We start from the raw sequence: 27,771 nt of genomic DNA on the forward strand, positions 1-27,771 counted from the left end.
AAGATAACTCCTGTGATTAATTATCTTCCTGGAGAGAAATCAGAATGTTGTATAGTTGAGGTTTTGACTTAGGTGAAGTTAGTGCAGAGGGTTAATATGCCTGCTGCAAAGAACGTGTACCAAGTAGATTACAGTGTGTATGATGTGAAGAGATCAGCAGGTTACTGCTTTCAAAAGAGACATCCTTTTGTTACTTGCAATTTATAACTTAAAGTCCTAATAGAGAATAGTGAGCTATTAACTTTCATCCTAGAACAGCATGCACACTACAAAGAATACATTATTAGACCATTGATTAATGTTGCAAAAAGGGTTAATTTGGCTAGAAATCGATTCTTATTATTAAAGGAAACTCCCAACTATGCTGTTTCTTTTTCGACTCTGAGTTTGTGCTTCTCCACACCAAGCACTCTTAAACTATACTGCCTACCAGTATGGATGACATGTGACTCCTATACTTTTAGTCCTTTGGCTTATGTAACATTTCCTATACACTGATTTACACACTTATGATTGATTGTCTCTGTGTAATGTGTGTGTGATGCAAAGTGCTCGGACACCCTACACTGGTATGAGTGGCACTATATAACTAATTCAATGCATCTGAGAGTGTGGGGTTATGGAGACTTGGTCACTGTTAAAGGGTGCTAGTGAGAGAATCCGTGGTGGGGGTGGTCATTGTGGGGGGCACCAACAAACATGGTCGCACAGGGCACCACCAGCACTAAAGCCGGCCCTGGGAAGTATGCACAGATAAGCGCTGAAAATACCGCTTTAGGTGACTGGTTTTTTTTGTACCGACTGGGCCACCAAAATAATCTGCTGGCAACCCTAACCATAGGACTGGAAGTTTGTTGCAGGATCAGCACATTATTTATTTCCTTCACCCTCGATCCCCGATTAATGCCGCAATAGTTTAACTTAGATCTTAAAGTCTACGCCCCGTCAATAACATGCTGAGTTACTTCATGGGTCTGGGAATGCACCCTGCATTCAGACAACTCATTCCTCATTCTCGCCCTTCATTGTCACGCTCACCTTGCACTCACAGCGATCACAATGCACTCACACTGATCACCATGCACTTGCACCATTCACCCGCTCACCTTGCACTCACAGTGATCACAATGCACTCACACTGATCACCATGCACTTGCACCATTCACCCGCTCACCCTGCACTCACAGCGATCACAATGCACTCACACTGATCACCATGCACGTGCACCATTCACCCGCTCACCCTGCACTCACAGCGATCACAATGCACTCACACTGATCACCATGCACTTGCACCATTCACCCGCTCACCTTGCACTCACAGTGATCACTCTGCTCTCAAAATGCACTTGTCCTGCTCACACTATACCTCAACCTGCAGTCACACGAGTACACTACTCATCCTGCACTCATGTGACACTTCACTCACCTGTCCCCCTCACTACTCAATATGCAACTCACTCAAACAAGCCCATCAGTAATCATACATTCATTCATCCCATTCTGAACTTGCATCTGCACCCAAAATCAGAGAGGACAGCAAGGGAGTGAGAGAATTTGATTGAAGAGGTCAGGGATGAGGAGAAATGTGAATTGCCGAAGAGAAGTGTGGACACGCAAGAAGTGAGTGTGATCCAAAGGTGAGGGCTTCTGTTAGAACAAAGGGGAGATGTGAAAGAGGAATGGGGGGACTGGAGAGGTGTAAGATACAAATAGACAAAAATTTGAATGAAGAGACGAGGTGAATGAGAAGTGCTGAGGGGCACGGGAGGTGACAGGGCCAGAGAGGCCATGAGATAAATGTGAGAGACTGTTAGAGATGAGGGCAGTGAAAGGACAGAATGGCAAGAGGTGATTAAAGGTGAAGTGAGAGGTTGAATGGGGAGAGTTCAGAAGTTGTAAAAAGGGGTGAAAGAAAATGACCTGCAAAGTGAGAGAGGGATCCGGGGTTAGGAGAGGAGAGAGGGATGGAAGGGAGGGGGTGAGAGGAAAGCTGCATGGGTAAACGGCTTAACTCTACACAAAACCGCCAGGGTTTTAAGGGACCCCTGCTTCTTCCGGTCAGGGCCAGGTGAGCTTCTAATGTGGTAGCACGTATTGCTGCAGAGTGGAAGGCCCTTCACAAAGGTTGACTTGAAATCTTTCTGATGATAATTGCTGTATGTTGGTTATAAATGGGTACTGATTGGGTGAAATCTTTCCTCAGCGTTACTATGTGTAAAAAATATCAAAACAATGAAGCAATGCTATCCCAAAAATACGCGGCATCACATAACCTTATTTACATTTTCATCCCACGCAATTTAGTCAACAGGTTTAGACATTTTTGTCAAGAGGGGGTCCTTACGCCTCAAAATGTTGACAGGGGGGTCTCGGCATCCAAAAGTTTGAAGACCTCTGCCTTAAAGAGACAGAATCCCATTAAGGTAGTATAATGGCTATCACGAGTTAGGACAGGGCATTGAGAGAAGGCAAGAAGGGCAAGAAAAAGACACGCTTTGATAGGCAATGGTGGTATGGTGGCTACGAGATTAATTAAATAGCATTGGATAGAAATTACATGATTTATTTTTTTGCCAGATTCCTCAACAATAAACCACATCAGCAGTGACATCAAAAATGCATTTTTTAAGTTAATAGTAACTAAAACACTGAATGTTGGTTGGTGAGATGAGATGGGATAGCACAAAACATTCTAGTCGTTATGATGACCCAATCTGCCCATGGGACATAGTCCACAGGAGGTGAAGGGCACAGGGTAGTTTTAAATGCCAACATGAAGATTTTGGGAGGGTGAGCAGATTCCATGTCTCCGAGGGGGCAAGGATTTCCTTCTGAAATATCAAAGGTGGGAGGAGAATGTCTGATTGTTGAGGAAGGCCAGAGGGCTTTGAATGTGGTGAGTTACTGTTGTGGTAACACTAGGAAGTGGTCGGTTGGGGAATAAAAGAAAGTGGTCTGTGAGAAGTGGAGGTGGCCTGTGGTCCATGAGCACACTTGTACTGCTTCCCTCTGAGGGTTACTGGATACCTTGGAGGGAGGTGGCAGTGAAGGAAGGATCTGCTGTCAGCATTGAGTCCTTTTTGATGCTGGTGGGGATCAGGGACAGTGACCCAGGAGGACATTGATGGAGCAGCAAAAAGCATTAAAAATGAGGAGGAGAAATGAAGGGGCAGAGCACAGAAAGAAGAATGCCGTGTGTGGCTCACTAAGGGGCATATTAACAAGGAACAGGGAAAATTAACGCTAAGGGTGCTTAGCGTTAATTTTTTTAACGCCCGCTATCGCTGGATAATATCGCCTGGTTATCGCGTTATTAACAACGCTAACCGCCTAGGCGATAAAAAATCCAGCGATGGCGGCATTTTGGGAGGTTATCGCTGGTAATGCAGCGATAAAACTACAAGGGTAGGGATATCCTTGTTGCTAGCCCATGGTGGACTTAGCCATGTAATCCACCTCCCATTGGATTACATGGCGAAGTCTGAAAATTAGCAGACGTAAAAAAGCAGCGTTAACCGTGGTTAGCGCGGCTTTTTTTGTCTCTAACAGGGTTAGTGTGAAGCTTGATAATAGGAGAAATGTTGCTTAGCGACATTTCTCCTATTATTTTGCTCTGGAACGCCCACTTTGCATCTCATTAGAGATGCAAAGGGAAGCGTAGTGAAAAAAGGTGCTAATATGCGATTTTGCATGTTAGCACCCTGTTGTTGATAGGGCGATATTTTTATCTCCGCTTCTTTGGCTTTCAAAGCCAAAAAAGCGGAGATACAGCCCTTATTAATATGCCCCATAAAATGTTAACTAGGACGAGTCATTTGACAAGAGGGTTCATGATTGCAAGTACGATGCGTATCAGCCCTTAGTCAAAAACACCAACAAAAATAATTCGCCAACAAAGAGCTTGGGCTTGTGTTGAACGTTCTGTAGGGGTTAGGCACACTTCTTCCGGAAGTGGTGAGGAAAAGTCCTGGAGGGGACAGTCTCAGCTTTGACAGGCAGGGATGGCTTTCACCGGAAGGCTTTGCTTCATCTCTCCCTTCTCCTTCCTCTTCCTCTGCAGCCCTCTTCAATCTGATCCCCGTGGGCCTCCGCGTGGTTGCCATTCAGGGGGTGAAGGCAGGTCTCTACGCCTCCATGAATGGCGAAGGTTACCTCTACAGCTCGGTGAGTGTGGCCACCATCCTGTACGCAGTTTGTATGAAAGAACAAAGCGTGCTGTATGGTTACTCTGCAATGTTGTTCTGTCACAAACTTCAATGTCTTTCACTGAGCTAGAATGCACAATGTGAACTATTCCTTTAATGAAACCAAGTAAATCAGAAAGCATCCTTGGGGAGTGACCTTCTGTGTAAAGCATATATCTCTGTGGTGGATGGATTTGAGCCTGCACCCTCCTTGCTCAAGAAGCTGTCACACTGATTGAGAAAGACTGTCTGTGGCAATTGAGAGGTTGTGGCAGAAAATGTTGTTACAGATGCTTCAATAAAAATGTCTGTTTTTGGTTCCGTTTGATAGAAAATGTCACCACGTTTGACCAAGATCTTGCATCAACACATTTGTACACATGCCCATATTTTATTTATTTTTATACAGAGTTTTATATAACGCAAACATGACCCGGTATCAGGTATCAGAGCGCTTTACATAGCACCAGTTGTGTTACATGAGGACAAACATTCATTTTGTTAGGCACGGGGAGATTAAGTGATTTGCCCAGAATCACAGGATGTTCAGTGTCATTGCCGAGACTCGAACCCGGTTCCCTAGATTCGAGGTAGACCGCCTTAGCCGTTAGGCCAACTCCTCTCTCTGTCTGTCCAAAACCATTGATCATTTGTAGGAGACTAGTTTTTTGAAGTGGGGTAATCATTACACCTAGTTGCACATTGTATATCCAGTTGAGCAAATTCCATAGAAGCATTGACCTCCATTGAAAAGGAGTCGGACGTCATTCGTTTGCTCACTTCACACCTAGCTACACTCCCTACCGAGATAATGAACATTGTAGCAGGTGATCTTAGCCGCCAACTTGAGCCTTTAGATGTTCATTTTAAACTCCACTCTCCTGAGGAAGATGAAGTCTGGTCTATATCCCATCTGTCAATTACTCCAACAGTTAAATGGTCTCCCTTGGCAGTTCAGCTAAATGCTTTTTCCCTAAATCCGGGCTTTAGGGCTTGTACTGGCAGGTCCCCCTCAGACATGGAAGGAAGTCACACATTTAAACAACCAATGGGGTCAAGCCTTCTGGAATACTTCTTACTGGATGTCATACTTTGGTCTACCCTAATAGACGTGAAGGTGATCCCTCGCATCGATAGCGACCATAATCCCTTAGCATTAGAAGTGGATGATAACGCCTATAGTACGTGCTAACCCTGATGAACCTTTTGATGCGAGATTGGTCTTGCCTACCAATAGACGTAGGGTACGATGGAGCGCTGTCCAAACATCAGAAGAGGTCATTGGCAATATCTATAGTTGTGTTGCTGGGGGAATTGACGATCTTTTGTGACTAATAGAGCAGATTTACATCTGCAACCGTTTTACAAATTACGAGATTTCTTCTATGAAGAATGAAGTTTTATGAGCACGAGACCTGAAACTCCCACCTGGTATCATCAGCAGCGTAAAACAGCAAGAGCGGGGCTTTCATCGGCCACCAAGCAGCAAGATCATCTCAAGATAGAGGAGTCCAGGATGATTTATAAATGTAGCATCCGGGAGGCAGGGAGAGAGAGTGGGAAACCATGTAGTGGGAACACCTGCTGGTTGCTTTAAAAACAAGGGACTTCCTCCTTTTGGAGTATAAGGGCTTCTGCCTCTATGGAGCGTTGTCTTCCGGTTGAAAACAAATTCCAGTGGCAACTTTGGTTGAGCACTTTTCTAACTTTTATTCATTCCAAGAGTCTAGCTTACCTTTCACTGATCAGCCCTTCACACTCTGCAGCAGTGCTATTATAGAGAATAATCTTCTCGCTTTTTATTTTTGATCTACCAACTTTTGTGTACGTTGGTGTTTCTGAGCTCCGATCCCTCGCAAACACCTGGATACCGGCCCTACAGTTTGCGGACGACACTCTGCATATTTCGAAATCCCCCAAGGATCTCCAAAATATTCTGGATAGATTTGATCCCTATTGTGTTCTTAGTGGCTTAGACATAAATGTCACCAAAACAAGGTTTATGGTGCTTAACCCCTGCAGCACCACACGCCCTGATCCTGCCCTTAGAGGGTCCTACTTGGAACGTGGGCTCGCGTTTGAGTACTTAGGAGTAACACTCACTGGGCATTTTAATTGGGAACCTCATATAATTAGGAGCAGACTAAGGCTCGAGCAGATTTCGGGGGGTAGTGTAAAACTACAAAAGGGCTCTCCTTTCTGCCCAATTTCCCCCGCACTGCAAATCTTCAACCGCCAAGCCCTTGGTTCAGCTCTCTATGGAGCAGAGCTCTGCGGGCACAGGGATGCGTCCACCCTAGGACTTGCTGAAAATCATTTCTTGCAAGAGTTGATTGGTCTCCCATTAGTACCCCATTGCTTCCTTTAAGGCTAGACATGGGACATGTGGTTGGCTTAAGGCCTATACTTTATTGGAAGAGATATTTGGTCCACCCCGGAGCCGGCTTCTTATCAGGCAGGGTCGCAGGAGATACTCAGCTGTGCGGGAGTGATTGATATCCCGTGGCTCAAGTATATTAGGGCAAACCTTTCAAACGTTGGCCCTAGTTGCCTTTGGGAACTCATGAGTGCAGTGTAACATCTAAGACCCAAATCAAGATTGCTTATTGTCAATGCAAGCTAAATTCGCTGCATCGCCCAGGCACACGGCACCTTGACTGCGGCTTTTCTCCAATATAAAGATAAATAGGATTTGGAAAACTTTTTGGATGATATTGAGTCGGCAACTGCAAGGGAACTCTATATGCAAATTAGATACGGGTCTCTTCCTCTACTTTCCTTTGCAGCTAGGTTGAGGGGTAAACTGAGGCCCTCTCTCCAGCATTGTGCTTCATGCCCTCAGCGAGTGAATCACTTGAGCATGTTTGATTCATTTGTCCGGCAGATCAAGGCGCCAGGAGTTTGTACATCCGCCCATTGGGCCACAACCTAGGGCTCAGGATGTGCAGAGTGGCGCGGAGAATTCTGAAATGTGACACTAGCCGGTGTGTAGTATTCGCAGTCTCACTGTATTTTTTGGCCACTTGGACGATTAGGCATTTTAACATAAGACAGAAGCCCATTGATTAGCACCGCTTGTGGTGTGAATAATTAGACCTGTGGAATTAATTGTTGTATAGTGTTTTATATGACCTTTTATTGGTTTTTACAATACATGTATTTATGCAATTTGTATTTAGCTGTTTTACTGTGATTTGAACTGCTTGTACTTTGATGACAAATTGCCGAATAAAGTTATTGATTGATGATGGAAAAGGTAAACAAGATCTGACCAATGAAAGTATCATGAATTTCACCCTTACTCAAGGGCCACCAGTTCCCTGCATACAATCCTGTTTAGTACATTCTTTTTATGCAGCTGTGTAATGGTGTTGAGATGTTCACATAAGCCACAGACTGCTCCACGGCTAATGCTGGGAAGCGCTGAAAGTTGTAAGGAACCCGGGTGAAACAGATTGAATGAGCAAACAGTTGGCCAGTTGGATCCTGAGACAGAAGGTCTAGAAAACGAATTGGGTGTACTGGAAGGTGCTCTCCCGATATGGCCTAAGCCGATGGGAGAAGGGACCGACACAAAACGTACACTAAGATTGGGCAATGGGAGGTTGGACAGATGTATCACCACACCATACAGCCAATGAGTCCACAAATAAGACAAAACATGCAGAAAGCTTATGTCCGGGCGCCTCAAAGAGGAAATGTCCAGATACCTAATCCATCGGATGCATGGTCCTATACAGAGGATGGGGCTCTTCATACAGGGATGAGAGAGACATTGGTGTAATTTATGTTCCATGTATACACCCCATTGTAAAATCCTGGTGTAGCCTCCACTGGTGAATGTTTTGAAGCTGCAGGTTTACCTCGTCTAGCCAAGGAACGAAGGGACAGCCCGCATGCGCCTATAACGAGGGAGAAGCTACTGCAGCGATGCCTGCTATGAAGAATGGCAGGACGCCTGCTTGGACAAATGCCCAGTCAAATCAAAATAATGCTTCTGCAATTACTGATAAATTACTGGATCCACGCGGAGAGGCTCTTCAATCTGTTAATGTTCCCTCAACTATGTGTAAGGTGCTCATAGTATTAGTAGGTACTGCGGGTCTTTCTATTCTCTGCCCATGTCCAGTATGAAAGTTAAACCCCGAGTAAGGCCATGCAGACTACAGCCGTGAGGGTGGGCTGCTCTACAACGCGTGAAGTTCTGTTGGGTTTTGTCCCACAGAGAGCTACAAGGAGGCACCTGAGACACCTCCCCTTAGTACAGTACAGCGTAGATGATGTTGCCGTCACCTGCCTTGATCTAGAAAACGCATCCAACACCATGACATGCAGTTTTGAGACTGCTGAGCTTCAAAACTATAACTTTGTCCAACACACTGGCCTGAACTGGGCTCTCTAGTCGAGTCCTCTTGTTTGTGATAATTTGGAGTAGATAATCTGGTAAATATGGGGACTCTGAAAAGACACCACACAGGGCTGCCCAAACTCTCCATTTCTGTTTTCCTTTGCAATGCAATCCCTAGGGGGCATTCCTGGGAATATCATGGATTGCTGGGGCATACAACTGGAACACAATAATCATGTGATTTGGCTCTATTCAGCTATAAAAATGAATAAAGCATCCCAGGCTGGTTATGAACTGGAGTCTTCCTGCTGAGGTGCTGCAAGTAGACATGTTTCAATATCCTTTGAGCAGGGACTAGGCGGAGGTGTCGTTTTACGTGCTTAGTAATCCATACTCTCACGATACACAAGAACATAATGTTGGAAGGGTATAACTAGTCTTGCTAACTCTGACAAACTTTGGGTAAATCTGTCATGATCGCTAGGACCTTATTCGACAGCTTAGTAATCCATACTCGCACAATACACAAGATCATAATATTTGAAGGGTATGACTAGTCTTGATAACTTATAAACTTTGGGTAAATCTGTCATGATGGATTGGACCTCATTGGACAGCATGAAGATGTTGGTGCTCAGCCTGTACGTGCTACACATGTGATGTGTAAACTCCTAAAAACTATAGTCTGAACTTTAGACAGCACTATTTTTGTCGTGTTGCACTTGGTTGTCTAATTTAGAGACTTTGAGAAGTCCTTTTGGTTTTGAAATGTTTTGCTCTTGCAGATAAGGAACTGTCTATCTAGCCTCGCAGATGCTGGTGCTTCCGAGTGAGTGTGTTGTAAAAGATTGCACCATGGAGTATCGAGCATAGGAATAGCGTGGTACCATCATTTCGTGGACAAATTATCGAAGGAAAAAATACCAAAAAGTAAATTCATATAGATGAAGCAAGAATTTACTATTCTTCACTCCACATCTGAGTACCTTGAAGATATACATATTGTTAAGGTGCATGAATGTTATCTTATGTTAATTTATATAGTGCACTAATCACCCGAGAGGGTATCCCGGCACTCGGACAGGTGTGTGGGTGCGAGGTCCCCAAGGTGCTTATACAAAGATCGAGGTCTTCAGCTTCTTGCAGAACTCAAGAGGTGAGGAGGAGGCTCTGATGTGTTGAGGGCGGTCGTGGAGATAGTTATAGCAAATGTCTACATACTTACCTTTCGATGTTTTGTCTCCCCATAGTCTCTCTACAATATTAACGGCCCATGATATTCCCTGCTCTATATTTAGGACGCACACCTTGGAAACAAATGGTTGGCGGGCACATATAGGAGTTATGAGCTGGGCCATCAATGTATGCTGTTCCATGAGATCACCATGAACAGTCCATACTGCCTTGTGTTAAAGTCATAGGTATGGGAGATACGTATGGACTGGGTGAGAGGAAGGCGGCGTGTTATGAGGAAGAGAAGCGGTGAGGCTTCCTGCTTTTATTAAAGAGGAAGAGCAAAGGAACTCGTAGAAGATGGTTTCTTTGGAAGTGTTGAGGGACATATTCTATACATAGAGTATTGTTAAATTTCCAAATATACACATATCTGGCCTGTTTTTGTTAGAAGCCCAGGGCCAGGGCAACAAGAGTGAACAGTGGAACTTTATAGAAAACCCACCTTGCTGTTCTGGTGAGGAGGACAACTGGTTCTAAAGAGAGTCCCTGTTATTTATGGCGCGTGAGAGCCGACTGCACACACTCCCTGACAACAGTGGCTTGGACTGTGACTCTGAGTTGACTTGGGTGGAGTTGGTAGTGCGGTTTCATGGTCGTAAAGGTATTGGCACCGTTAGGGTTAAGTTGAAACAATATATAGGGGCACCGCTTCCGGGGGGGGGGGGAGGTCTGGGGTGGTACACCCCCCCCTACTAAATGTATTTTCTGGTAAATATTTGGGTACAGGGGCTTTCAGTCGGGTATGGTGTGGAGTCTGTCAGATTTCACCGAGGACATTTACCCTCTCTCTTGAAGGTCTTAAAATGGTGGTTATTTTACGGTTGCGTATTCAACGTATTTTAACATGATTTGCCAGCACAGTTGTTGGAAAACCTGAATCTCACACCCCCCTAATCTTACTGACCAAGATACACCCCCGACAGTATTTGTTTTGCGCAAGCGGCATCCGAGCTCTGCCTCTACCTTGATTGTACCCGGACAGAGCAGCTCCTAGCCCAGGGTGCCAGAGGAGAGCCGGGTAGAGGCACATGACACAACTGCAGCAATAAGACAATGTTGGAATAATGTTATTCACAGAGGGGAAGCTCTGGCAGGAATTATGCTGCAGTTCGATATTAAATATTGTATCCCTGATCACAGCCACGCCTAAAACAGGGCAAGATGAAACGGAAATGCAGGGTTCTGGCCGGGTTGTTGTTCCCATGCGCTGCGGGGTGATGCATCCGAGTGTTCTGTCGCGGAGGAAATGCACACGCATAGAACACGTACACACCCTATGCTGGTGGAACTAAAAACCCAACGACGAGAATTGAGTAGAGTCCTGTTGACCCCTCTCTCTACTCACCACCTCCTATTCGATACCTTGTCCATGTGTGATATAGGATTCTTGCACCCTATGTTGATTGTAAAGCTTGTTGTGGGTGCATAGAGTCATGGCTGGTGCCGCTGGGCCAACACTTGTCTTACGTTGACCAATGTTTGATATGTGTTAATGTTTTGTACAGGAAACAATATTTTTCTGATTAAATAAAATGCTAGTGACGAAGCGCGTTGTCTGGGCTGCAGTATGATGTTGTGTAGAATAAAGACAATATTTTTTTGAATATCACATCATGGCTCTGGCGTTGTATTGGTTCCATAAGAATAATTCATATGTTTGAACAATCTGGATTAATCTTTGATTAACCCCTTCTGTGCCACGCCCTTTCCCCCTCCTGTGCCGGGCGTTGAATTAGTGGGTGGGGTTCATGACGAGATAGTCTCGTCATGGGCACAGCGCTACCGTGCTCCATGACGAGACTATCTCGTCATGGGCACTGAAGAGGTTAAGTGAACTTTCAGTAAAAACATTGGACTTTCTAAGCACTCCCTTTTGTATACTGTTTGTCACTTTGTCCAGAAGGTTTAGTTGTGTCCACCTGGGCCTGGGTCTGAAGGTGCCACGGTCTTCAGTGATGTCACCTCAGCACCCTTCACCCCTTCATTCTGTTTCACTGTTCTGCTTGCAGCTGTTACTTTGTGGTTTTAAGGGGGACGGCCTAGGACAGGCCCTCAGCCAGAGCTCTAGACACAATTGTGTAAGGGAATAAACCAGGGTGCGAAGCCGTGAGGCTGGAACTTGTGTGCAGCGCTCTGCATAGTGCCAGGAAACGGCCTATGCCGAGCTATCATTGGTCATTAATTGTCCCCTAAAAGAGGGGGACTCGCCTCTCAGCAAAAGGGGTGCCGGCGGATGAGTGTAGTTCAGCTGTTGATGTGTAGACTTGTATGAAGGTGCTGAGCTTGGACATTTAATGAGCATTGAAAAAGTCAAGACTGCTGGCCTTTGGGACCTATTGGCTTTGCCAAAGCCTTTTGGCGATGCTGCATAGAATTGGCAAGATGTTGTGCAGCATGACCAAAATACATTTTAAAAATGGAAAAAAAAAGACAATAAACATGATGACGGCACCGCAGCAGTTGCATCCTTTTGTAGGGAGAACGTATGCATGCACATGCGCAAGTACAAAATGACACAGTCTTCTTTTTTTTAATTTACCAATCTGGGATGGATCTGTAAATAAAAAATATGAAAATGAAGTAGCACAAAGTGTTTTTTTTAGGCAAATGGGCTGCCAACAATTTGCTGCCTGGTCCTCTCCCAAAAAATAAATAAATAAAAACTGTGGGCATTGTGTACGCGGGTGGGGGAAAACAGGAAGCAACGTAGAGCATGGGCGGGTGGGACAACAAAAGCAGCACGCATGCGACCACAAGCGGAACAAAAACTCGAAGCGGGTGGGACACAGTAGGTTTGGCGGGGGCAGAAGCACAGGAGAGAGAGCTTGCCACGTAAAGGGGATAGCAGCCTGGAGCGATGGTAGTGGGTTTTCGGTGGGGGAGGGAGAAGCGCGTGATGGAGAGAGGTGAGAAACACATGCACAGTCATTGAGTGCCTCAACAAAATGAAACAAGCATTGGCATAGCCAATAGGTCTCGCCTTTGGGACCTTATAAGTGTTTAGCCATGCAACAGTTATATAACTAAACACTTATAAGGTCCCAAAAGCGAGACCTATTGGCTATGCAAAGCGGCCGCGTGGCCGCGAAAGTGAAGGTGATCGCGATCACGATTAAACATCAAAGCGGCCGCGCGGTCGAAAGCGAAAGTAATCGCGGTAAAACGCGGCGCGCGTGCCCGCGCACATGCACTGTAGCTCTAGGCTGGCCTGGTAGCACTTTTTGGAGCCCTCTCAATAAGTCTCGCCAGACCAGCGCATGTGCTGGGTCAGGCAAGACCTAAAAATGAGCTCCCTAAAAGTGAGCAATGGAAGGAGAGAAGCCAGCCAATCAGAGAAGTGATAAGGAGGCTGTGCTCCACGGGAGGGGCATCCATAAGACTGGCATGCTGGGACAAAGAAAGCATTTGAATAAGTAGGAAGCAAACGAGAGTGACAACAAAGTCAATTAAGGGTGAGCAAAGAAGGTGCTTTAAGAGCACTGTATATACACTTGGGAAGCCCTCAGTGGGTCTTTTGGAACCAGACAGTCTACTAGAAGCCATGTGCTCATACCTTTAGTTACCCTTAACTGTATACATGATCTGGTCATGTATAGACATGCAAGAGGCAGCTGACACACTGAAGAGCTCCAGGTCTGTGGTATGTGTCTCTATGCTGCATCTGGCTGTGGGGGTTGGAAGGGTGCTGAGTTTATAGGGTGTCTTGGAAGGAGGCTGAGTTTATAGGGTGTCTTGGAAGGACGCTGAGTTTATAGGGCGTCTTGGAAGGGCACTGAGTTTATAGGGTGCCTTGGAAGGGCACTGAGTTTATAGGGAGTCTTGGAAGGGTGCTTAGTTTATAGGGTGTCTTGGAAGGGATGGTGCTGAGTTTATAGGGCATCTTGAAGGGTGCTGAGTTTATAGGGTGTCTTGGAAGGGAGGGTGCTGAGTTTATAGGGTGTCTTGGAAAGGCGCTGAGTTTATAGGGTGTCTTGGAAGGGTGCTGAGTTTATAGGGTGTCTTGGAAGGGAGGGTGCTGAGTTTATAGGGTGTCTTGGAAGGGCGCTGAGTTAAAAGAGTGTCTTGGAAGGTAGGGTGCTGAGTTTATAGGGTGTCTTCGAAGGGCGCTGAGTTTATAGGGCGTCTTGGAAGGGAGGGTGCTGAGTTCATAGGGTGCCTTGGAAGGGCGCTGAGTTTATAGGGTGTCTTGGAAGGGTGCTGAGTTTATAGGGTGTCTTGGAAGGGAGGGTGCTGAGTTTATAGGGTGTCTTGGAAGGGTGCTGAGTTTATAGGGTGCCTTGGAAGGGCGCTGAGTTTATGGGGTGTCTTGGAAGGGTTCTGAGTTTATAGGGCGTCTTGGAAGGGAGGGTGCTGAGTTTATAGGGTGTCTTGGAAGGGTGCTGAGTTTATAGGGTGCCTTGGAAGGGCGCTGAGTTTATAGGGTGTCTTGGAAGGGTGCTGAGTTTATAGGGTGTCTTGGAAGGGCACTGAGTTTATAGGACATCTTGGAAGGCTGCTGAGTTTATAGGGCGTCTTGGAAGGGAGGGTGCTGAGTTTATAGGGTGTCTTGGAAGGGTGCTGAGTTTATAGGGCGTCTTGGAAGGGAGGGTGCTGAGTTTATAGGGTGCCTTGGAAGGGCATTGAGTTTATAGGGTGTCTTGGAAGGGCGCTGATTTTATAGGGTGTCTTGGAAGGGAGGGTGCTGAGTTTATAGGGTGCCTTGGAAGGGCGCTGAGTTTATGGGGTGTCTTGGAAGGGTGCTGAGTTAATAGGGTGTCTTGGAAGGGAGGGTGCTGAGTTTATAGCGTGTCTTGAAAGGGTGCTGAGTTTATAGGGTGTCTTGGAAGGGCGCTGAGTTTATGGGGTGTCTTGGATGGGCGCTGAGTTTATAGGGTGTCTTGGAAGGGCGCTGAGTTTATAGGGTGTCTTGAAAGGGTGCTGAGTTCATAGGGTGTCTTGGAAGGGTGCTGAGTTAAAAGGGTGTCTTGAAAGGGTGCTGAGTTCATAGGGTGTCTTGGAAGGGTGCTGAGTTAAAAGGGTGTCTGGGAAGGGTGCTGAGTTCATAGGGAGCCTTGAAAGGGCGCTGACTTTATAGGGCGTCTTGGAAGGGAGGGTGCTGAGTTTATAGGGTGTCTTGGAAGGGTACTGAGTTTATGGGGTGTCTGGCACCGGTGCAAGGGCCAGAGCCCTGGGCTTCTGTTACTGATATGAATGTGTGATCCAGACAGATGTAAATGTAAATGTCCAGTATTTGTAAAGCACAAACAATTACCTGAGGGTGTCAAGGCGCTGGGGGCCATCGGGAAGATTAAGCGAGCAATTACCCAGAGTCACATGGTGCTGGACTGATCTGCCACCGGCGATCGAACCATGAGCCCCCGGGTTCCGGAGTGAATCGCCCTGGCCGCTGTGCCACACCTCTTCCCTGAGATCTACACTTAGGGTCTCCGCGATATCCACACAGTGTCTTCCAAGCCATCTGAAAATGTGTTTTATGTCAGAGCCAAATGCACTAATCTGGTACATCACAAGAATGCATCTGCAAAGGGTCACAGAGTTCCTGTCTCATTAATATTCAGGCTGCAGGATACCCTGTGGGGTCCTTTAAATGGCTGCAGAAGCCGGAAACGGAAGAGCATCCCCTCAGCACCAGCGGGGGGAGAATGGAGGGGGGGCTCCAATGCCATTAAATTGTGGGACGTTTGAGAGACCACCCTCTAATCCCACACCTGACACTGACACGCCAACACTGCACGTTTGACAAGGGTCATTTGCAAAGCACTGGCACGGTTCCTTGCAAGTTGCAAGAAGTGGGGACCCCCCTTTACCACTGCTTTTTCCTTAGGATTTGTCAGAAATCGCAGTGTTGACGTTGTGAAACACAAGACTCTTGTGACTACCAGCAGAGGCGCAACTAGAGCCAAATGTCGGGGGAGGGCTACTAAAAATTTCGGGGGGGGCTAATTCTTCCAGCAATGGGCAGAGTGAGATGCAGGGGCTCTAGAACGGGTGAAAGAACAACAAAGCCTCGTTAACAAGTAAATGGTCTTTTAAAGACCTGTGCATTACTCGGGTGCGGCTGCGATAAGACGGACGCCAGACCAGCCAGCCCACAGCAGCTCAAAAACTGTCTGTGTGTGTGCCCGGGAAGCTGTCTCAGCCCAGGCTGACAGACACGATGGGGGTGGGGGGGGGGGGGCTGAAGCCCTTTGAGTCCTATGGGCGTTGCGCGCCTGACTCCCAGTGTCAATTACTGAGAGTGTAAGTGGAGGGTAAAGATTTAGAAATCCTGACCCCCTGCACAGCCTTGCTACTTGCAACATTGGGTCAGTCCTCCCATATAGAATGTGACCTCTCTGTCCCACCGCCCGCCCTTTTCATCCCCTACACTTCTTGTAATACCACCTGCCCTCACTTCTAATGTCTCTTCAGCTGCTATGCTGCCCGGGCCTTCCTCTGGGTATTACACCAGCCCTCTTACTACAAATAACACTAGTGTCTCTTCCCCTGCAGTACCACCCGGTTCCTCCCTCTGGGTATTACACCGGCCCTCCGACTACAAGTAATACTAGTGTCTCTTCCCCTGCAGTACCACCCGGTTCCTTCCTCTGGGTATTACACCGGCCCTCCTACTACAAGTAATACTAGTGTCTCTTCCCCTGCAGTACCACCCGGTTCCTTCCTCTGGGTATTACACCGGCCCTCCTACTACAAGTAATACTAGTGTCTCTTCCCCTGCACTACCACCCGGTTCCTTGCTCTGGGTATTACACCGGCCCTCCTACTACAAGTAATACTAGTGTCTCTTCCCCTGCAGTACCACCCGGTTCCTCCCTCTGGGTATTACACCGGCCCTCCGACTACAAGTAATACTAGTGTCTCTTCCCCTGCAGTACCACCCGGTTCCTTCCTCTGGGTATTACACCGGCCCTCCTACTACAAGTAATACTAGTGTCTCTTCCCCTGCAGTACCACCCGGTTCCTTCCTCTGGGTATTACACCGGCCCTCCTACTACAAGTAATACTAGTGTCTCTTCCCCTGCACTACCACCCGGTTCCTTGCTCTGGGTATTACACCGGCCCTCCTACTACAAGTAATACTAGTGTCTCTTCCCCTGCAGTACCACCCGGTTCCTTCCTCTGGGTATTACACCGGCCCTCCGACTACAAGTAATACTAGTGTCTCTTCCCCTGCAGTACCACCCGGTTCCTTGCTCTGGGTGATACACTGGGCTCTTCCTACAAGTAATAGTAGTGTCTGTCCCTCTGAAGTCTCACCCGGTTCCTTGCTCTGGGTTTTACACTGGGCTCTTCCTACGAGTAATAATAGTGTCTGTCCCTCTGAAGTACCACCCAGTTCCTTGCTCTGGGTGATACACTGGGCTCTTCCTACAAGTAATAGTAGTGTCTGTCCCTCTGAAGTCTCACCCGGTTCCTTGGTCTGGGTGATACACTGGGCTCTTCCTACAAGTAATAGTAGTGTCTGTCCCTCTGAAGTCTCACCCGGTTCCTTGCTCTGGATTATACACTGGGCTCTTCCTACAAGTAATAGTAGTGTCTGTCCCTCTGAAGTACCACCCGGTTCCTTGCTCTGGGTTTTACACTGGGCTCTTCCTACGAGTAATAATAGTGTCAGTCCCTCTGAAGTACCACCCAGTTCCTTGCTCTGGGTTTTACACTGGGCTCTTCCTACGAGTAATAATAGTGTCTGTCCCTCTGAAGTACCACCCGGTTCCTTGCTCTGGGTGATACACTGGGCTCTTCCTACAAGTAATAGTAGTGTCTGTCCCTCTGAAGTACCACCCAGTTCCTTGCTCTGGGTGATACACTGGGCTCTTCCTACAAGTAATAGTAGTGTCTGTCCCTCTGAAGTACCACCCGGTTCCTTGCTCTGGGTGATACACTGGGCTCTTCCTACAAGTAATAGTAGTGTCTGTCCCTCTGACGTACCACCCAGTTCCTTGCTCTGGGTTTTCCACTGGGCTCTTCCTACAAGTAATAGTAGTGTCTGTCCCTCTGAAGTACCACCCAGTTCCTTGCTCTGGGTGATACACTGGGCTCTTCCTACAAGTAATAGTAGTGTCTGTCCCTCTGAAGTACCACCCGGTTCCTTGCTCTGGGTGATACACTGGGCTCTTCCTACAAGTAATAGTAGTGTCTGTCCCTCTGAAGTACCACCCAGTTCCTTGCTCTGGGTGATACACTGGGCTCTTCCTACAAGTAATAGTAGTGTCTGTCCCTCTGAAGTACCACCCGGTTCCTTGCTCTGGGTGATACACTGGGCTCTTCCTACAAGCAATAGTAGTGTCTGTCCCTCTGACGTACCACCCAGTTCCTTGCTCTGGGTTTTCCACTGGGCTCTTCCTACAAGTAATAGTAGTGTCTGTCCCTCTGACGTACCACCCAGTTCCTTGCTCTGGGTTTTCCACTGGGCTCTTCCTACAAGTAATAGTAGTGTCTGTCCCTCTGAAGTACCACCCGGTTCCTTGCTCTGGGTGATACACTGGGCTCTTCCTACAAGTAATAGTAGTGTCTGTTCGTCTGAAGTACCACCCGGTTCCTTGCTCTGGGTGATACACTGGGCTCTTTCTACAAGTAATAGTAGTGTCTGTCCCTCTGAAGTACCACCCGGTTCCTTGCTCAGGGTGATACACTGGGCTCTTCCTACAAGTAATAGTAGTGTCTGTTCGTCTGAAGTACCACCAGGTTCCTTGCTCTGGGTGATACACTGGGCTCTTCCTACAAGTAATAGTAGTGTCTGTTCCTCTGAAGTACTGCCTGGCTCCTTACTACAAATAATTGAGACTGACATCTTCCCAAAGGCGATACTAGCTTCTCTCTTCTGAAAAATACTGCCCGGTGCCTTACTTTGGATAGAGCTGCCTGTTTGGGTCTCTACCACTGTGACACTCCCTGGAGCAGTGCTACAGATAATACTGCCTGTGGCTCACCGCTGCGCGACACCAACATTATTAACCAGACAGAGTTCAATCAATAACAAGAAGCTTAGACCAGGTACATGCCATCAATCCTGACAGTGGGCGTGAACCTCTTGTGTACATCTTGGAGCCATGTTTGAAAAGCATCTCTAGGACAACCAACAGTGACACAGCACCAGTGGCAGAGAGCAAGGGGCGCAAACAGCAGCTGCACAACCATTGCTGTGATCCTTGCCTTACTGTGGAGCGTGTGTGGCTGGTTTACAGGGGCATTGGTCCACCCTTGGATGAGCTGGTGCCAGGCTCTTGATGGCATGACTACCGTCACCACCGTCCAAGTGTAGGTAAGTCGCTCAATGTCCCCTCCAGCTGCAAGAAATGGCTCAATCAATGCCCACATCTGGAGAGGTGCTTTTAGTTCACTGACAAAACATATTGGCAAACACTGGTGCCAGACCAACAATCACTGGAAATGCAAAAACAGCATTGCCAACGCCAATATGTCTCATCTCTGGGAGTTATTGGCTTTGCCAATGGTTGGGAAAATGTTACTGTGCACACATTGCATGTTATATGTAAGTAAAGGCTTTGCATTTGTTACCATTTCAAACATCTCCTTGACTAAGAGCAGTTTTGCAGAGTATTTGGAATTGACTTTAATAAGCATTGGCACAGCCAAGAGTAGTTGCTTCTAAAAGACTGAACTACTTCATTTTCAGATGCTTGGATGCTACATGTGAGCTAAGTTGCATGTAGGGGTCTGGGTGATTTCTGGATGTGGAGGGTGTTCATAATGGGGCACGACTGAGAGCTCTGGCGCTGAGGCTGACGTCAGTGTGAGGCCGTGGGCCGTCACAGTCTTCAAATTAGAATCTTATCCAGTCATCGGCCTCTCTCTTGCACGCACAGAGTGATGGTCACGTATGTACCATTTGTAATGACCAATTCGAATTATTTACAACAAAATCATTGTTGTTGCCCGTTCATACCAGACTAACAGGCAGCCGCCAGGCCAATGGGTCCAGCTTGTTTAGGTATGTCTTTGTTGTTGCGTGATATGTCTGGAAGCAACAGCAGAACATTCTCAAAGACGCACATAGATGCTGATCAGGAAGCAACTCTGCAAAGCACAGGATTGTAGTTCACATGTTTTAAGCCACATTCTTAATTAATGTAGGAAGGTGGAATCTGACTATATGGTTGCCCCCACTTTTTCCTGGTGTTTGGATGGTTTTTGACTAGTCTGGCTGGGGGAACAACCTTTACAACGCAACTTTTACAACGCACTGCCATTACAACGAAACTGTTACAACGCAAATGCATTGACAACGCATGCCATTACAACGCAAGTCTTTACATCGACTTGCACTAGATGGCGTGCTAACATTAAAAATAGTGTAGTTTACTATCCAAACACCTTCCCTACTGTTACGTGGACTGGAGTTAGAATAGTAAATTACACTTTTTTAATGTTAGCACGCCATCTAGTGCAAGTCGATGTAAAGACTTGCGTTGTAAAGACTTGCGTTGTCACTGCATTTGCGTTGTAAAAATTTCGTTGTAACAGCATGCGTTGTAAAAGCATGCGTTGTAACATCATACATCCGTCTGGCTGGGATCCTGCTATCCAGGACCCCAGCCTATCTGCTTACTCCCTTAAATAATTGGTGTGCATATTAGATGCACTAGTGATTGGATACTGTGGTACCTTATGAGCCCCTAGTATATGGTACCTTAGGTACCTAGGGCATTGGTACTTCACAGGCCTACCAGGGGCTGCAGCATGTATTATGCCACCCCTGGGAAGCATTCACAATCTGACACCACAGGCCTGCTACTGCAGCCTGTGTGAGGTAGTGTTAGCACTCCTCACTGAGGTATAGGTTCCTGTATCTCACCATACACACACATATAAACCTGTCAGCCACCCCTATTGCAGGCCCTAACAATCCTGAGGGCAGGGTGCTTGGTTTACTATGTGAGGGGGTGCTTCTGCATGAGCAGGACCCCTCTGCAGCTGGCAGAGTCTATTCTCTGCTGCTGTTTGTGGATGCGGTTAAACCATATACTCTTAAGTGCATTAGAACCTCGCGGTAAATGCTAACTTTGGAATGACTGCATCAAAACATGTCGTGTTTGGTGTCAAACAACTTGGAATCATACCCCCACACCAGTAACTGGTGTGGGAGTATGATCCCACCCTTCTAGAGGGGACGACATGTACCCACTGTACTAAATGGTAGAAATCTTCTAGAGCCCTGGCATCACAAAATGGATGCCACCAGCACAGACACTGGGCTGCCCTCCTGCTGCTGACCGAAACTCGCAGTGGAGGAAGCCCAACAAAGGGTATCCTGTCACAGGGAGGTGTTACCACCTCCCAGACAGGATTTAGTGTATTGGAGCTGGGTGGGTGCACTCTTAGTGCTTTGAAGTCCTGCACTGGGGGAGCAGTAGGCTCCTCTGTGCATATGCCAGCTCAAACCGGTTCAGGGGCTACCTGCCCCTGCTCTGGCGCAAAACTGGACAAAGGGAAGTGGGTGTAACCACCCACTACCCTGACCCTCCTAGAGGACTGGTCATAGAGCTAGTCCCTCCCCTATCTTCACTATAAGATACCAAGCATTGCCAATGCAATTCAGATTAACCCTGGACGACGCTCTACAAAGAAGAATCCTGGCCCTTCGACGTTCCACTATCTCTGGAAGACTGAAGAATCTCCCTTGGAGTCAAGGAGTGACTCCCCTGCTTGGCAGGCACCAGTAACTTTGATCAATGGTTGCAAACTTCACCGCTCCCGTCGGAGTCCGAAGTCCCTGTGTCCCCTGAAGCAGATTTCCTGACCTCTCGACGGCCATTTTGAGTCCCTAGTGAAGCTGTGGTGTCTGGACCCCACGAGTGACGAGGAACAGCAATACCAGGGAACCATGCACTGATTTTGAGTGCAAACCCTAAACAACGTTCTACGAACTTGTGCTTTGGACCATCTGTAGTCCAAGTCCCTAGCAGATCTGGTAACAAAAATCAGCAGCCGACTTCATCCCGAGTGACCGTGGGCTCCTGTGGAACTTTTCCTGCAAAGGCGTCTTTGCGGTTGCTTGCCCATTGGCTAGTGACTCACCCGAAGACTTTCTCAACAACTTCAAGAGCTCTCCTGGTTGCTCCGGGCGGGCCCTCACTTACCCTTGCTGGGTAAGTCTATCAGACCATGCTGGTCTGCATCATCTTCAATCTTCACCCCACACGAGACTTGCAGTTGCCGAGGCTTGTTGGCTCCAATCTGGTTGCCGACACTGTCATCAGCTGCAGACGTTGTGGGACCCTCCGAATCCAGCTGCTGGTCATCGTCAATCTCTCCTGGACCTCGTGAGCGAAGAGACAAATCGCCATTGACGCCCTGAAACGACGCGACATCAGTGGTCATCCATCCTGCTGGCCACCGGTCACTGGCAAGTGACTTTGAACTCTGTCCCCTCAATTTTCAGGTCCTCTTCAACTTCAATACATCTTCGGATTCCAGCGGACACCTCTCCAGTCGTCACAAGCAGCAAGTCTTCCGTGATTTCCATTGAAAACAGCATCGCGACCCGACACCAAAAGACACCTATGCACCCGGCTTCCGTGGGTGAGGTAACTCGTGCACTCCGGTGCCCAAGTGTGTGTTGGCCCTCGAAATACTTACCCTGTAAGTGGCTTGCTTGTTGACTTCTCCGAAGTGCCCTAAAACTTTAAAATACAAACCGCGACTTACGCCATTGAAACCAATAGGAAACCCACGGCTGTGTTTAGACACTGCACGCTTCTCCCGTGGGCTGATTACTTACCTGCTAACACTGCAGAAGTGAAGTCCCAGCGATTCCCAAGGCCCTAGGCTTTTTCATTTTGCAAGTCGAGTTTGTTAAACCATTTTTTTAGTATATGGTCTGGTACGCCCCCTAGGGCTACAGCCATATTTGTGCTTAATTTTTTGAGAAGTGTTGACATTTGAATGTGTATCTGGGTTCTAATCTCATAAAGAGATAAGTAGTGTGTATCTAAGAATAAATACATATATATTTGATATATATATACCTGTGTGGTGTTTGGTAATTCAAGAGATTATAAGGTAAAACAAGCTGCTTTACATTCCTCAGAGACTTAGCCTGAAGGCTGCACTCCACAGCTACCACTAGGATAGCTTTCTTTAAAAGGTTGTCTTAAACCTATCACCATAAGAGTCGAATTGGACTGGTGCAAGGTGGCCACTATAACTAGTGACCAGCATATGCCAGGCCAACTTCTCACAATTACTGAGACCACACTCATTTTAGAGTTGACCCCACTCCATCTTTTTAGTCTCAAAGCACTGTGGTCCACAATAGGCTTTTGCCGACAGACAGATAAAAGCTGTCTCGGAGACAAGACCTAAAAATTTTGATGTTGTAAAACTGAGGATGCCTTGGAGTCAAAACTAAAACTTGTGGAGCGGAAAGGAGGACGAACGGCTTTGCGCCTCTGCGGGACATGACACCTTCTGTATCATCTCCAAGAGGGCGGGAGCAGAGCTGGTGATACACATCAGATGGGGGAGTTGTACACTTCACTGAAAGAAAGCTGAGGTCATGACCATCCCAATGAAACCCTAGGGCATGTTTTCAGTTCCCTGGGCTCCTGTCGCCACTGCGCCCCTTAAGAAGTAGGGCGGCCATATTTGTTCCCCGGCAAAGTTCATCCAAATGTAATACAGGCCATTGGCTCTCTGGCAAAGCGGATCCGAATATGCTCAGCTTCTCTGGGAGTCAAGCGGCACGCAACCGACAAAATGAGTGCAAAGCCAGGGATTGAACCCAGGGTCTTGAGAAGACTAAAAACACGCTCTGCCAGCACCCTACACACTCTCGGCTGTGCTCACTCTCTCTAAAGACATCCTCACAGTAAAAGCCATCCTGCAAGAACTTCACAGAATTTGACGGGAATGTGATCTCCTTTAGCAAGTCTGTCTGTGTGTGTGTGTGCGTGCGTGCGTGCTGCGTGCGTGCGTGCGTGTGTCAGCTGGGTTAGGAGTTGCTTGCTGTCAGTTATGGGGGTCAAGCAATACGGTGGGGGGCCAACATGATGGAGAGAGTGGGGTAAAGGGACAAACAAGGGCGAGAGACAGCAATAAGGAGAAAAAAAAAGTAAAGCGCTCCCCAGTGACTTGTGTAGGTAAGGGTAAAAATTAAATCACGCCAGCATCATTTTGGGATCTTCATGTTACACTTGTTACATGAAATTCATGGAATGATGCCGTTGCCTCGTGTTATGTAAGTATGCCGCCGTTGAGCGCAGAAACAACTTGAACAACCAGAATGCGAGCAACTGTTGTTCACGACAACTTCTTTTACATGCTTTTTGTACTGTGAGATCTGTGTTGCAAGGATGCTTTACACCCTAAAATAGAGAACTATATTATGGGTTTGCATTTCTCATCGTCATGTGTAATATTACATAATTTCCCTGAAATTTAGCTGTAGGTACATACAACACAAAAGCACATTATGTGAACTTCGCTCAACCCTAGGCAGGATTTGGGAAGGGGGGCTGAAGACAGAAGGCATCTATGCGAAGCTTGCAGAAAAACCAGCAGAGAGAATCAGTTTTCAAGATTCATGGAGTTCACACCTTGAAAATTCATGGAAAAGGCACTTTCAAGGAATGGATGGTGTGTGATATGGTTTCTATCAAATGGAAATGGCAGCCATTGTTGAAATTATGATCATAGTATAGGTTGAATGGGTTCTCAGAATTCGTCCTGCAAGAAACAATTGTTCTATGAAATGCAGACCTGCCTGCCAACTAAAATAAACATTTCACAGTGTGAAGAGGGGGCGGGGCGTCGTGAAGAGAAGTAACCGAGAGGCAACATTTCCCTGACCAACCCCCAGTCCCCCTCCACCCTCAAAAAAAGCTTGCCGAGCTGGTGCCGATGTTTTCTCACCGCTTAATCAGGGCCGGACTGGCCGTAGCAGGCACTTGGCGTTTCCCCTGTGGGCCGCTAGGGTGGGGGCCAAATCTGGGCCCCTGGGGGCCGTTTTTGTTACAGGGCCGTTTTTGCAGCATGGCTGCAAAATCGGCCCCTGTAACAAAATCGGCCGAAACTGGTCCCAGCAAACAGCTCGGCCGCTCCCAAGGGGGGCGGTCGAGCTCTTTGCCAGGTCCAGTTTTGGTTCCCAGTCCGGCCCTACCCTTAATGTATATTGGCAAATCAAAGCCTCCGATAACGATCTGGAAATCCATTGTTTCCAGTGACTTTCTCCGCATTTTCACTGCCACCACATGATAACGTCTCCTCACTGGGTGACAGTGTGAAAGGAGCTGATATTGTGTGTCACACAGCGGCACTGTGTGAGTTAGCAGGTCTGGAAACGACATACAACCAACAGAACGGCACGCAAAAACCAAGAGGTGCATAGAGCATGGAGAGAATTTCCTCTGACACTTGGCGATGTCCCGCTTTGCAGGACCCCCTTTCTCTGTGCCCTCTCCAACACTGCCTTTAGGCTCCATCTCTGATGGTGCTGCACTTTATTGATAAACCCTCTTGGACAGCAGCGGTGGAAGTGTGGGTGGTAAACTACATAACCTGACAAAGCTCCACGGCCGGCCTTCCCGCATCGTGGATTCTGTAGCACAACTGGGGTGGGGGGAACTTCTGCAGCATAACTGTGGTGGTGGGAACATACGCAGCACACCTGGGGGGGTGGGAACTTCTGCAGCACACTTGGGGCCTGATTACGATGTCGGTTGGAAAGGCTCCAAACGGCATTTGGATTTTCCTAACCCGTGTCGGAACCCATGTTTCTGACCGACTTGGAACGGAAAAATCTCTGACTGACTGATTAAGATAGTAGGTAACCGTTCGGTCTTTCCAACTCGGTTCTGACTCAGTTCCGACTGGCATTCGGAGACTCCAAGTCGGTCGCAGCCAAATCGTACAAACCTATGGACCGCGTTTCTGACTGACGTATTACGATGTTGGATTCGAACAGACATCCGAATTGGTCTGTCCGACAGCAAAAGGCTGTTGGAAACTGACTTTGGGGGCTGGTATCAGACCCCTGTACACCCAGAGGCCTTGGTTGGGGCCCATGGGGGTACGCATGGACCCCTCTTTCCAACCATGCACAGTGTGGCAGGCACCAAGGGGTGCCTGCCACAGGGTGCAAGGTTTCCGCAGCCACCCATTTTTCAATGGGAGTCTGTGTTGCTGCTATTGGATTAGGGTAGGGTGGAACTCACAGATTTCACTCCTCGGAATTCTGCATAGTTACATAAAAACTCTGCAAAGTTCCGCGGAGTTCCACAAGCGGGTGGAATTTGGCACATCGCACTGCTTTCACTGATATTTAGCACTGGTAAAATTAGCGCAAATGGCACCACGCATCGCACCAGACGGGACTGCTTTTTTCTGCCACTCGGGCGGCTTTCTCAACACAAGCGGTCGCACAGAGAGGCATTCTAGTGCCCAAAAATCACCCCAGGGGATGCAAATTCTCACTCGTTCTCACCAAATGAATGTTGGCGAGGCGCCCGAGAGAAAAAGTTCCACCACACGACAGTTGGCGCAGGTTTGGGTGAATTCTACATTCTAAGCGGCATGCGGAGTGGGCAAATTCTGCAAACTCCACCGGTGGAGTGTAATTTTTGCTTCCCCTATAATGGAGGACGAAGATCAGAGATCGACCCTGATCTCTCGTCTCCCTCATCCCACAGATGTAAATCTCATTCTATGACAGTCCTTTCTTTGAGATCGTTTGTACCGGATCTCAAGAGAGCCCTCATCTGACAAATCTACAGCAATGAGCTGCATTTGGCCGTGCACCCCCGCCCCCACCCCACCCGGCACCTATGCGGCCGCCGCATGATTTAACACCGCTCCAGGGCGCTCCCGGTAATTGAATGAGTTGATTTCCTTTCACCGCTCGGCTTCCATCCGAGAGCTCATTTCTACTGACCTTGAATGGAGGATTGCTGGGGATGGGTCTGGGTCTGGCTGAAGTACTTTCTGCTGGGCTTGTGGATTACTGGGGCTGGCTGCTCAGAGTCTCGAAACCTACTGATTATGCTCAGAGGACTTGTGTAAATCCCCTGCTATCTCCTCGAGCCGTGAGAAACCCTCCCACTGCTGCTGCTCTCGGGTCCTAACGTGAGCGGAAGAACAACACACATCTCCACCTGTACCTGGGCGGTGCGACCGGTGCCACCGCACCGGGTGCTGACTCTTCGAGGGGGCGCCATGTTTGGAAGTATTCTATGGTTTAAAAAGCACCCGTTGCTGCTGCTCTCAGGTCCTAACGTGAGCGGAGGAACAACACACATCTCCACCTGTACCTGGTCTCAGGGCCGGCTCCAGGGCGGTGCGACCGGTGCCACAGCACCGGGTGCTGACTCTTCGAGGGGGCGCGGTGTTTGGAAGTATTCTATGGTTTAAAAAGCACCCGTTGCTGCTGCTCTCAGGTCCTAACGTGAGCAGAAGAACAACACACATCTCCACCTGTACCTGGTCTCAGGGCCGGCTCTAGGGCGGTGCGACCGGTGCCACCGCACCGGCTGCTGACTCTTCGAGGGGGCGCCATGTTTGGAAGTATTCCATGGTTTAAAAAGCACCCGTTGCTGTTGCTCTCAGGTCCTAACGTGAGCGGAAGAACAACACACATCTCCACCTGTACCTGGTCTCAGGGCCGGCTCTAGGGCGGTGCGACCGGTGCCACCGCACCGGCTGCTGACTCTTCGAGGGGGCGCCGTGTTTGGAAGTATTCTATGGTTTAAAAAGCACCCATTGCTGTTGCTCTCAGGTCCTAAAGTGAGCGGAAGAACAACACACATCTCCACCTGTACCTGGTCTCAGGGCCGGCTCTAGGGCGGTGCGACCGGTGCCACCGCACCGGCTGCTGACTCTTCGAGGGGGCGCCGTGTTTGGAAGTATTCTATGGTTTAAAAAGCACCCGTTGCTGCTGCTCTCGGGTCCTAACGTGAGCGGAAGAACAGCAAACATCTCCACCTGTACCTGGTCTCAAGGCCGGCTCTAGGGCGGTGAGACCGGTGCCACAGCACCGGGTGCTGAC

General features: G+C 48.0%; 1 protein-coding gene across 5 annotated transcripts in view; it reads left to right on the top strand.

Moving 5' to 3' along the window:
- FGF12 (fibroblast growth factor 12) overlaps window positions 1–27,771 on the top strand; it is a 909,266-nt gene that overhangs the window by 567,018 nt on the left and 314,477 nt on the right. For all 5 annotated transcript variants that reach the window (XM_085635864.1, XM_085635865.1, XM_085635863.1 and 2 more), the window contains one exon: window positions 4,063–4,166. In XM_085635864.1, the coding sequence (XP_085491990.1) occupies window positions 4,063–4,166 (104 nt within the window). The remainder of the gene's footprint in view (window positions 1–4,062; window positions 4,167–27,771) is intronic.

This window comes from Triturus cristatus, chromosome 11 (assembly GCF_964204655.1).
Source record: "Triturus cristatus chromosome 11, aTriCri1.1, whole genome shotgun sequence".
Classification (NCBI taxonomy): Eukaryota; Metazoa; Chordata; class Amphibia; order Caudata; family Salamandridae; genus Triturus; species Triturus cristatus.